Genomic DNA, 12,383 nt, shown 5'->3' with positions numbered 1-12,383 from the left:
ATACATTTAGTTCCCTCATCTAAATCATTAATATCTGTTCTGAATTGCTGGGGTCCTAACTGATCCTTATGGTACTCCACTAATCACTGTGTCTAACTAAGGCCTACAACTCAGGAAAATACTTTTTTACTCCTAATCTTTGTTTCCTGTCTGCCAACTAACTCTAATCATGTTAGCACATTATCCCCAATCCCTGGCACTTTAATTTTACATTCTAATCTCTTGTGTGAAACCTCATCAAAAGTCTTTTAAAATTGCAAACAAACCATATCCACTGGCTCCCACTTGTCAACTTCGCTAGTTACATTCTCAAAAAATTCCTGTAGATTTGTCATGCATGATTTCTCTCATCAATTTCCCCCCACACCATTTCCTTACTAATACTGATATCCTTCTGTGTTCTTTTAGATTAATTCACAAGATGTGGGCGTTGCTGCATGGATCAGCTTTTATTGTCTATCCCTAATTACCCAGAGGGCAGTTAATAGTCAACCATGTTGCTGTGGGTCTGGAGTCATGTGGAGGCTAGACCAGATAATGTTGGCAAATTCCTTCCCTAAAGGATATTCATGGAACAGTTTGATGTTTTGCTGTTAATTGACAATAGTTCCATGATCATTATTAGTTTCTTGATTCCAGGTTTTACTGAATTAACATTCCACCATCTGAGGTGGTGGGATTCAAACCCAGGTACACAGAACATTATCTGGACCTCTGGCTTAATTGTCTAGCAATAATGCCACTCATTCATCATTTCTCTCTCAATAGATTCTGCATCTTCCACCATTTTTAGGACATTATTTGTATCCTCCTTTTTGAGAATATAACAAAATATGTATTGTCTGCAATTTTTTGTTCCTTCTTATAACTTCCCCTGGTTCGATATGTAAGCGATCTACATTTGTTGAACTAATTTTATTTTCTCTTCGCATACCTAAGAAGCTTTTACAATTGTTGTTCCACACAAGCTTACTATCACACTGTGTTTCTCCCTCTTAATCAATCCCTTTATCCTCCTTCGCCAAAATCCAAACTGCTCCCAATCCTGATGTCTGCTGCTTTTTTTTAGCAAATTTGTATGCCCTTTTGTTAAATCTAACACTATCCCTAATTTTTCTTGTCAGGCCACTTTTCCAATTTTATTTTTGTGCCAGACAGAAATGAACCATTGCTGCAGTTCCTCCATATAATCTTTAAATGTTTACCATTGCCTACCTACTTTGAGTAAAGTTCACTATTTTGTCATAGCTTGTTCACCCCTAATACCATCATATTTTCACTTATTGAAGTTCAGGAACTTTGTATCAGAATCAACTACGTCACTCTCCACCTTAACAAAGAAATCTATTGTATTATAGTAACTCTTACCCAAGGGACTTCATACAGCGAGACTGTCAATTATGCCTTTCTGATTACACAAAACCCATTCTAGGATGGCCTGTTCTCTAGTTGGTTCCTCACTATATTGACCCAGAAAACAATCCTAAACACACTCCTGAAATTCCTCCTATATGGTATTGTTACTGATTTCATTTGCTGAATCTATGCGCAAATTAAAGTCATCCGTGATTAGGTTGAACCTTCAGCATTTGCACTCTAATTTCCTGGTTTATGCCTTCTCCAACAATACCGCTACAGTTTGGGAGTCTATATACAAATTTCAGAATTGTTTCTGTCCCTTGGTCAATTGTCACTGAACATACTCACCCTGACACTAGTGCTTTGGAAATTAAATCTCAACTATAGATTTTCAATAACTCTCATTTTTCTAAATTTCAATGGATATAGGCCCAATCTATCCAACCTTTCCTTACAAAATAAGCCCTCATCCCAGGAATCAGTTAAGTGAACATTATTGCAAATCTCTTCTAATGCAATAATGTTCTTTAATTAACTTAAATCTGTCACTTCAACAGAAAGAAATAAGACAGTGCTGGATTTTTCTTTGATCGAGACGTCTATTATTGGCACAATGAAGTCAATAATAATTCAGACCTTCAATGGCATTGGCCAATGGCACATCTCACAGATCAACCATGTAATGCTGAAAAAATTCGAGGACAGATGCCATTGCTAAGGTTGAGGCATGGTATCAGTAAATCAGTGGCTTGAAACTTCTGAAACCACTGTAAATAAACTTTTTAAATGTTGATATCAGCAGGATAAACTTAGTAAATACTGTTAAAAAAGGCAGTGTTTCGGGATATAAAATATGTATTTTTTAAATATTTTAAGATGATTTATTTTAGAGATTGCATTTTTAACTAATGGTATGCGGGGCATATTTATGTCTGTGTGTGTGAGGAGTTGAATGATTAACTTACAAGGCTTTCTGACTCCATGGTTTGTTAGAAAATGAAAGTGAAAAGAGTAGTTCTTGTCTGTTATTTGCAATTTTTTACATTGGGAGACATTTTTCTCCCAAGTGAACTAAGTAAACATTGTATTAGGTTTCAGTTATCAGCTGCATTTGTGATTGCTATACAATCGTGCTGTGTAAAGCCTTACATCTTTGAAGCAAAATATGGCTGTTTGTTAGCAATTAGTTATTTGATAGATGATATGATTAAAAATTAGGACTTACCCATAATTTGCAGTTGCAAATTTTCCAGTGCATCCTTGCAAATTCCATCCATTGTCAGTTTGATAATATCTGTATGAACAATTTCATCCTGGAAATAAGAAGAATATTCTCTAGTTACTTTAGTGACTGTTTTTAAAACTAAACTTTCATCATTTAATGTGGGAAAATGCAGGTTGTATTTTAAAAGTTTTTTTCAGTCTCTCTTTCACTATGGTTGAGGTTTTGCCTAGGTGGGGCATCTGGGTCAACTATCCACTTGGGGAAGGCAAGGTTCTCCAATGATATTGTCAGGAGGAGGCAATTATGAATTGGTACAAATGAGAGAGACCCAGTTAAGGACAACAGCTTGTCTAACCAGAGAACCAGCAACTGTGGAGCCTCATCAATGCTACTGAGTGGCTGCTGCTAAGGCAGCAAGACTGTAAGTGTACCTCAAAATAGAGACGCTCATGATCATTGTGCACATTTTTAAATGGGGCAAGCAGACAACCTCAAAGACTGACAACACTCCAGCAGTATAATTGAGGCTACTGGACCAGATTTTGGTTCAAGAGGTTCTGTCCCTGGGCTACGGAAGCTTTGATGACACCCCAAACATATGCCCCACCATCCCTGGAAACCTGTGGGAGGATGCCTCCATGTAGCTGCCTACTTCTTTCCACAGTGAAAATTTCAGAATCAGCACACCCAAAATCACTCCCCAGATTGACAGTTCTGCAGACCACAGGCACAGTGAAGTGCTTTCACAACTACTGCAGAAGTTTGTAATACCCTCACCACAACACATTGTGTTATGACACAAAAAGATCAGTTTAAACTCCGTATTGAGTTTGATTTTTCCAGCTATGTGAGTCACTACATTCTCCCACTGGCCAGAGTGGCATTTATTTGAATCTCAGGCATAACCTTCTGGGATCCAGGTGGCACATGGTATTTTTTAACAGTCTAAAGAGTCTCTAACTCCAGGAAAATCAGAGCCAATGCGCTTTTAAAAGTCCCCTCCTTTACAAATTAAAATTATTTATACCAGTTTATGATTTCTAATAACTTCCCATCACTGACAATTGGCTGATTAGTTTATTTGCTGTACAGAAGCAAACTATTGCATTTTCCTAAAATCTTCGCTTTGTTTCAGATTTTGAGTAGTTGAAGTTTTTAGTGATTTATAATAAATAGTGATGTAACATTCTCATAATGCTACCAACTTGTGGCGAGTTAACAATCCTGTCTTGACCACCGGAAAATAAAATCTGCAGGAAAAGACTTGCCTTAATTAAAGCCCAAGAAACAACCCGTCCATCTGATGAGACAGAAAAGAAGTTGATATTGTTGTCCAGGTCATCTTTTTGCCACTTCACCTGGAAAAAGTAAGTAATATTATGACCAAGGTTGCAGGAATGCACCACTTCCTTTGTAGTCCCAATCCTCCACTGGTCAGAACAAATTTAGCCAATTTTCCAGACTGGTATTACAGCCAATTATGTAGTTTTAAACTATCTGGTTTTGTATTAGAAATAACTCACCTAGGTTTCTTACAAATTAAACTTAATTAAACAAACTGCAAAAAGCTGTGACTTATATTCTAAAATCCCAAAGTCAACCTGAAGGAAATAAGCATAACTAACAAACAGTAGCTGAAAGCTCCACAGACACATCAAATTCCAAGTGCAACTAAACACATTACCCAGATGCCAATGACACTGTCATGTTACCAAATCACATTAAATCTTAACAGGGGAGTAAGATTCTTCACTCAGAATGACCTGGCCATACATCTGCTTGCAAGCCACTCCAACATCTTGAGGTCCACTTTTCTTTCCTGGATTATTAAAAACCACATCCAGCATAAGCACAACTCTTGACTTGCACAAACAGCTAGCTTCATCCAGCTAGTATAGCTGCTTAATATTGTGTTTTCTGAGCTCTAATCGGTTCAGTTGCACAAAGCAAATGCTTTTTTTTTGTGAGTTTGAAGCCCACTCTCTGTTGTATTGAATTACTAATTGTATACCAACCATTTTTGAGCACTTTACAACTACAAGGACTTCTCTGAGACCTCATGACACCAGAGCTATTGAACTGCTTTAGCACTTCACTGAGTCTCAACTACACAGAAACAATTCAATTCAGTTGTCATCAGCAACACTGTTAACAGCAGTCCTGCCTAACATGGAGTTTGTTTCTCTGTCATGCACAGTCTTTTTACTAGCCTCACTCCCTGCCACCTTCTGGCATTTTTCTTTCTAATTTTCCTTCCAGTTGTATTGGTCTGTGATACTCATGCACAGCAGCAACTTCCAGAACTTGAAATCTGTGCTGCAATCAATATTGCTGATGCTGATTGTCATGTGAAAATAGAGGGAAGAGAGCATTTGAACTGGTCTTTAATGATTCCCAAACTGTCTTGAGTCACCTATTGGAACCAATGCCAACAGGCTGTATGCCTTTTGCTAGGCAGAGATGAATAACTAATACTTTATAGTCAAATAGTTAAACGTGGTCTCCTTAGAAAATATCTATATCCCTGAATATTACAATGTTCACAGAGTGCTGGCACCTTGCATTACAATAAATTTTCACAACTGTAAGTGTTAGTTGTGTATAGCAGTTAAAAATGCAAACAGACATCTATGCAAAACATTTATTATCTCATACAAGGCTTTGCTTCTTTGATATTTTTCAATCATGATACTTATTATGCAGTGTAGCAAAGAATATAGTTCTTTTGTTTGTACGTCGTGTGACTGAACAACCTATAGTCACAGAAAATGACAGCCATCTAAACTAGAATCAGTAATATTTATATAGATTGCATGAGATAACGGTAAGAGAAATATGGCAAATGGAATTCAATTTACTATAAATTGGTGTCATTCATTTTGAATTTGATGAACATGATTCAAAGTATTAGTGTATGATGAGGACAAGGTGCTACAGAAGAACAAAGATTTTGTTGTTTATGTACACAGGTCACTAAGATTACCCTGTTGGTACACATATTAATTAAAGAGTCTAAAAGCCTTTATCTCAAATGTTTCGATATTCAAAAGTGAGGACATGATGATTCAGTTGTACACAGTCATCTACAGTATTGCTTTCAGTTTTGGACAACTATCCGAAAGCAAAAAATATTCAGCAAGTCTGGCAGAATCTATGGAGCAGAAACATTTGAGATCTGTGAACTTCTATCACAATGAAAAGATATATTGGCCTTGAATTGGGTACAGAGCAGATTAAACACACTGACTCATTCTGTCCACATGTCTACGGCAGTTTTAAACCTTCACATCAGTTTCCTTCCACTCTCTTCATTTAACCCCAACAATTTGATTCCTTTCTCCCTTAGAAGTTTATTGGTGTTTCCTGTGAATGTACCCACACTAGTTACCTCAATCAGTCTTTGTGGCAATTATTTTCCAGGTGAACATGTTTTGCATTTCCTTTTGAATATATTAATGTCTATCTTATACTTATGGATCCTAGGTTTTCACCTTTCCCACAAGTAAAATCATTGAAGTTCAAAAGATTTGAAGAAGTAGTTGGGGTTCTGTTGCTGGATCATTATTGTTCCCTCAACCAAGGAAAACAGGACCACAAATGATTAATGCATTTAATTAACACTGACAAAATAAATGATGCTCTTCCAATCTCTGTAGAGGCTCATAACAGTTTAATGCAAAGTTATTAGCCAAACGAATGATACATCAGGATGTAACATTTGAAATTAAATTTTACTTTATTAATGATTAGAGAATAAACACTCAAAATTAAACAATATTTTAGTTTTGGAGGCAACTTATAACTTAAACCAATGATTAGAATTTACCACTTGCTACTTTTACTGATAACCAAAGCCCAACTTTGTTTACATTACTCAGTCTTTTAAGCAGAAATTCACTCTCTGGGAACCAATTCAAAGTGTTGTACAGCCCCCAAGAGTTATCATGCAGTTTTTTTTTCCTCTCAATTTCTTTTATTGCTAATTTGTTGCTCTCTTCTGCAGTAAAAGCTTTCCTGTGGATTTTCTCGTTGGCTTCAGCTTGGTGAAATTTCGGCCATGTTTTAACTCCTCACAAGCTTGGTCTTCAATCTGACTGCAAGTACCTACCATCATTCCGTGAGGAGAAATTTCTTCACTAGACAGTGGTGAATCTGTGCAATTCTCTGCCACAGAAAGAGTTTGTGGCCAAACATTGATCCCTTCAGCTCTAAGAACTGTACCTCCTTCTTGAAAGCTTTTAATCAAGGGGCATCGGGAGAAAGTGGAAACATAGTACAAAGTTGAATGATCAGTCAAGATCATGGGGCTGAATGGCCTGCTTCTACACTGTAGGGATTCTATGATTCTATGATACAGTAAATGGCGGAGCTCATATGTAGATAAAGGGTGAGTTAGAGTTATTTCAATATCGATGAGGTAGGATATGATCCTGAAGAAACTCATGAGCAATAGTTGACTTTAAGTTGGGTTAAGTATTTTCTTTCATGCTTTTGTTGGTAAGCTTGATTCATTTGAACCCACCATTGTGGACTGGGCCCAGTATGTGGAAAAAATGCGTTTTTTTTCTGGGCAAATGACATTGCGGCAGACAAAAAAATGAGTAATTCTCCTGATAACAAAGTGTGGAGCTGGATGAACATAGCAGACCAAGCAGCACCTCAGGAGCACAAAAGCTGACGTTTCGGGCCTAGACCCTTCATCAGAGAGCTCTCTGATGAAGAGTCTAGGACGAAACATCAGCTTTTGTGCTCCTGAGATGCTGCTTGGCCTGCTGTGTTCATCCAGCTCCACACTTTGTTATCTTGGATTCTTCAGCAACTGCAGTTCCCATTATCACTAATTCTCCTGATAGCCTGTGGAATTGCAGCTTTTTCTGTTATAGGTAGCATAGCTTGTTCCGACATACCAGATACCACAACCTGTCTAGAATTGATTGACATAGTTAAGGAATATTATGGCCACAAGCCTCCTCTAATTCTGAGACACTATCACTTTTACTAGGCAATTTGAGAGCCAGGAGAATCTGCATCAGTGTTTTTGACTTGGTTAAGATGATTGGCAGAACCTTGTGAATTTGGTTTAAACATTAATGAGGTGCTCAGAAAATGTCTGGTACGCATTATTAATGATGTAACTATGCAAATGCCTGCTAGCTGAAGCTCAACTGGGCTCCAAACTGGTGCTCCAACTAACTATATCATTGGAAAATGCGACAAGTGGAGCATAACAGTTGCAATGTGCTTTGATGGAAGTGGACACCCTTGTCAGTCTGACTGAGGTTGGAAAACACCAATTGAGTGCAAGCAATTGTGTAGCCTGAATCAGGGCACGCCACAGTGACTATAGGTTGCCCCATGGCAAAACCCCAAATTTTCATTATAAAAGGTATTCATCAAACTCCCTACCTTCCAAGATGACCGCCAATCCTTCTTTTTCTATCTGGACATACATACACCCTGCATTAGCCAAAGTCCTGGATGTCTAACTTATTGGGCGCTCCTCTTGAGTGGGCCATCTATGAGCTAATCACACCCCGATGTCATACAAGGAGGCATCGCACATTAATACTAGATCCTTCTTGCGGCCATAGTGAGACAACACCCTGAGGGATGACAGCTGCTTCTTTATTTTACTGAAAGCTGCGTCTTGACTATGCAACCATTTGTAAGGCTGACCCTTATTTAGGAGTTGATGCAAAGGTGCCAGGTTATGTTTGAACTTTGTGTAATCATTTGTAATCACTCCAGAAATGACCTAAGCTCTTGGACAGATGTGGGACCCCAGACTACCTTTGATTGACTTTATTTTCCAATGGATGCAACCCAATCTTGTTGATTCTGTGGTCCAAGGGGGCCTTGAACACATATTTGAACGTGGATGCATTGAGCTGCCTTCCATTGGCAGATACACCATCAATGGTACCCCCAATGGAAGAGTATATAATGACATTAAATTTTCTGCACATGTTCCCAGTTACAACTAGGAATATCAAACTTTTATTTGTTCATGCGATGAGGGCATCGCTGACTAGGCAGGATTTATTGCCCATCCCTAATTGTCCAGAGGGCAGTTGAGAGTCAACCACATTGCTGTGAATCTGGAGTCACATGGAAGCCAGACCAGGTAAGGATGGCAGTTTCCTTCTCTAAAGGGCATTAGTGAACCAGATGTGTTTTTCCTGACAATCGACACTGGATTCATGGTCATCATTAGATTCTTAATTCCAGATATTTATTGAATTCAAATTCCACCATCTGCCATGGGCAGGATTCAAACCCAGGGCCCCAGAACATTATCTGGGTGTCTAGATTAACAGTTCAGCAATCATACCACTAGGCCATTGCCTCCCAATATCTACTTTTGACACAGAAGGATCCAGCCCCTTCCAAGCTAAAACAATTGGTATTCATGAGGGAAACCAAAGAGCCATCACAACTAACATTAAAACCTTTTTGCACTCAGAGAGACCAACTCATTGTAGAAGATGGTATATTGTTAAGGGGAGCAAGAGTAATTGTCCTGAGCAAAGGTCATCACCAAATAATGGCTGACTTTCACTAGGGCCATCTGGGGGGCTCCAAAATGAAGATGTTGATGAGAAGTTATGTCTGGTGACCAGGCCTGGAAGCAGACATTGATGGGGCAGTGTCTAGAGTGTCAACAAGGAGAGAAATTACAACCAGCACCATCTGCAGGAATAACTAAGTAAAATGTGAACTCGGTTGCATGTTGAATGTGCAGGTCCTTTCATGGGCTCAACATTCTTAGTCACTGTAGACTCGCGGTGCATAGAGTCCATTCATCAAACACTGGACAGCTATAGAAAAACTGCACACATCTTTTGCAACTTATGGAATCCTGGAAGTTTTGGTTACAGATAATGAGCCATCATTTACCAGCTGAGACTCTGGGCATTTCTTAAAGTTAAGTGGGATTTGACATAAGGACAGCTCTGTGCCACCCATCATTCAATGGCCTAGCAGAACGAGTAGTCAAAACAGCCTACAGCCTCACTAGATACCAAACTGCGACAATTCCCCAGCGACATGCAAAAACAAGGATAGCACTAGCAGAGTCACTAACGGGTGTAAGACTCCACATTAATATAAATCAGACTTTCCTGGATTTGGGAAGGAGGGCGAAACAGCATCAGGAATTCCAATGCCACACCCAAGACTCCACCAAGTGACAGAGAATTTGATACAGGAGATGATGTTTGGTGTAAGAATTGTGGCAATGGCCTTGTATGGGTAAGAGGCATGATCAATGCAAGGTCAGGACAAGTGACGTACAAAGTTTGGGTGGGTTCAACCATCCTGAATAAGCACAGGATGATACTAAAGCTACGAATTTGCAAATGATGCAGGAGCAAAATGTGCCCTGCCCCTTGGAATTTTCGGAAATCCTGCTGCACTCCATGAATTCATCCTGTCTGTCAAATGTTGTCAAATCCTCTGAATCAGTGGTGGACATGATGGAAGTAGCTACTTTGATGCCTTTGCCACTGGAAGAAGACACCAAGGTGCTCCAGGTGCAAGAGGCAAGCTCCTATTCGTACATTCTGCCTATGTCAGATGCCGAGTCTGAGGAACCCAACCCAGTTCTAAAATGCCCCAGGACTCCTTCAAAGAGAAAGGCCTATATCTGTGGGCTGGGGTGGGGGACCCGAAACATCAGCTTTTCTGCTCCTAAGATGCTGCTTGGCCTGCTGTGTTCATCCAGCTCCACACCTTGTTATCTCAGGTTCTCCAGCATCTGCAGTTCCTATTATCTCTGGAGGAAGGATATGGTGATTGTAACGTGGTCAGCTAACTGTCCTCATGGAATATGAATTCCCTAATTGGGGCTTTGAATTTCATCCAGTCAGGGAGTCCTGGCTAAAACAAAAGATTGAGAATCAGGATTACTGCCATTCTGGTGTCTGACTTTGTATGAGGCAATACTATAATCAAAGGCTGTTCATATATAAATAAAGAGTGACTTGGTGACAACTCCTGTGGAGTCATTTCAATGAGACTTAATTGTCCTTGGTAATTTCAGGTTTCTTGGAAAGCGTAGAAATTGATTGCAAATAGCACTGACAACCAAATGATCAGAATCATAACTTAATGAACAGTAGCACTCTAGCAAAGTATTACAAAATGTCAATTTCCTTTCTCTTCTGTCACCATTCTTCTCTCTTGGGTAGGCCACTTTTTTGTGCTTTTAAGTGATCCAGCTAGTTATCAGGATAAACACTTGAACAGTAATTGTTAACTGATGTTCTCTGACATTACAACAAATACCAAAAAAAGCCGTTAAGCTGTCTAGAGAAACAAATATTTGCATTTTGAAGCATTTCAATAAATAAATAGAAACGTACCAATAATAAATATTAATATTTCTTTAAAAGTTGTAAATTGTATTTGAAAGATCTCAATTACAATACTAACCTGCCAAACAGGATCAGTGTGCTTGCCAGATTTCGGTGAACTCTTGTAAGTTGGCCCGACAACATGTTCCATGATGTTATAGACAGCAACACAACCATCATAGAAGCCAACAGCTATCAGATTCGGATACATGTGGTGGAAGTCCAGGCACAAGATACTGCTGTCTGAACTGTACTGGTATTCAGGGTAGGTAGGATTTTTCAGTGAGTAAACGAGTAGCATGCCACGGTTCTGTTTCATAAAATCATCTAAGAGTTAGAGAGAAAAGGTAATTAATCTTTCATTAACCAAAGTAAAAGATAAACCAACTTATTTAGAGATATTAAGGGTGAGATTTTTCTCCAAAACAGTGGAGGTAGTTTGATTGGATTAGGTATGGGTGACCAGCAAGTGTGGGAGGGAAGCAGGTTTAGGTGTGAAGTAGGACATCGCCACACTATTGCCACTAGGAATGTGCTGGCAAATCAAGTAACTAGGAGAACAGAGGAAGATTTAACTAAATAGGGAGGAGTAGGATTCTGGAGAGGGTACACAAAGGCTTACAAAGAAAAATAATATGGCAGTATTGCAGGGCAACTAATGAGGTAATGACATCCAAGTTTGGGACAGGAAGGGACAGAGTGCACAAACATTTTAAACCAGGCAGCAAATAGGGTCAATAGGGAAAACTGGTTAAAAAATGGCAAAATTAATTAATCTTTACATAAATGAACTTAACCTCCAGAACAAAATAAATGAATTAACAACACAAGCAGAGGTTAATATGTATGATCTATAAGCCATTACACTGGTATTGCCACAAGGATGGTGGCGGAGTAGGACGCTTCAACCAGAGTTCGTCCACTCCGTCCACTGCTTCATTTTTGTTCTCACTTTCTTTTTAACTTTTGTGCTTTTTTGCTTTCTTCTTTCTTCTTAGCCTTAGACTCTGGGCCTCAGTGAGGCCTTGGACTTTTGGCCTCAAGCTCTCGGCCTTGGATCTTTGAACTTCTGGCCTTGGACTCAGTGCAGACCCAGTGTGTTAGTCTCTCAACCCAACATGGTGGTCTTTCAGTTCAGGGGTGGACTATCATCCCAGTGTGGCATCCTCTTGGCCTGGTATGGTGAACGCCCATCCTTGCATGGCTGTATCTCAGCAGCCCAGTGTAGTCTTAACGTGGGCTTCCAATCTTTAGTCTCCTGGCCTCAAGAACCTCAAAGTGAAGCCTGGCGCGGATTGGAGGCTAGGTGCCAGTATGGTCTGGGTTGGAATGACCATTGTTCTGAACCTCTTATTTTCCTACTTTCTAATTTATTCCTACAATCTGCATTGCTGGACTTTCTATTTATTTATTTTTCCAATTTTTATTTCCTAAGTACTTGCACC

At 39.3% G+C, this 12,383-nt stretch overlaps 1 protein-coding gene across 1 annotated transcript in view; it reads right to left on the bottom strand.

The window, feature by feature from the left end:
- dnai1.2 (dynein, axonemal, intermediate chain 1, paralog 2) overlaps positions 1-12,383 on the bottom strand; it is a 244,312-nt gene that overhangs the window by 106,089 nt on the left and 125,840 nt on the right. The window contains exons 13-15 of the mRNA XM_059651517.1: positions 11,018-11,265; positions 3,853-3,942; positions 2,585-2,672 (exon numbers count right to left, since the gene is read on the bottom strand). Of these exons, the coding sequence (XP_059507500.1) occupies positions 2,585-2,672; positions 3,853-3,942; positions 11,018-11,265 (426 nt within the window). The remainder of the gene's footprint in view (positions 1-2,584; positions 2,673-3,852; positions 3,943-11,017; positions 11,266-12,383) is intronic.

The sequence above is a fragment of the Stegostoma tigrinum genome, chromosome 1 (assembly GCF_030684315.1).
Source record: "Stegostoma tigrinum isolate sSteTig4 chromosome 1, sSteTig4.hap1, whole genome shotgun sequence".
Classification (NCBI taxonomy): Eukaryota; Metazoa; Chordata; class Chondrichthyes; order Orectolobiformes; family Stegostomatidae; genus Stegostoma; species Stegostoma tigrinum.
The sequence above is the reverse complement of the archived record's forward strand: the minus strand, read 5'-3'. Positions and strand labels throughout refer to the sequence as shown.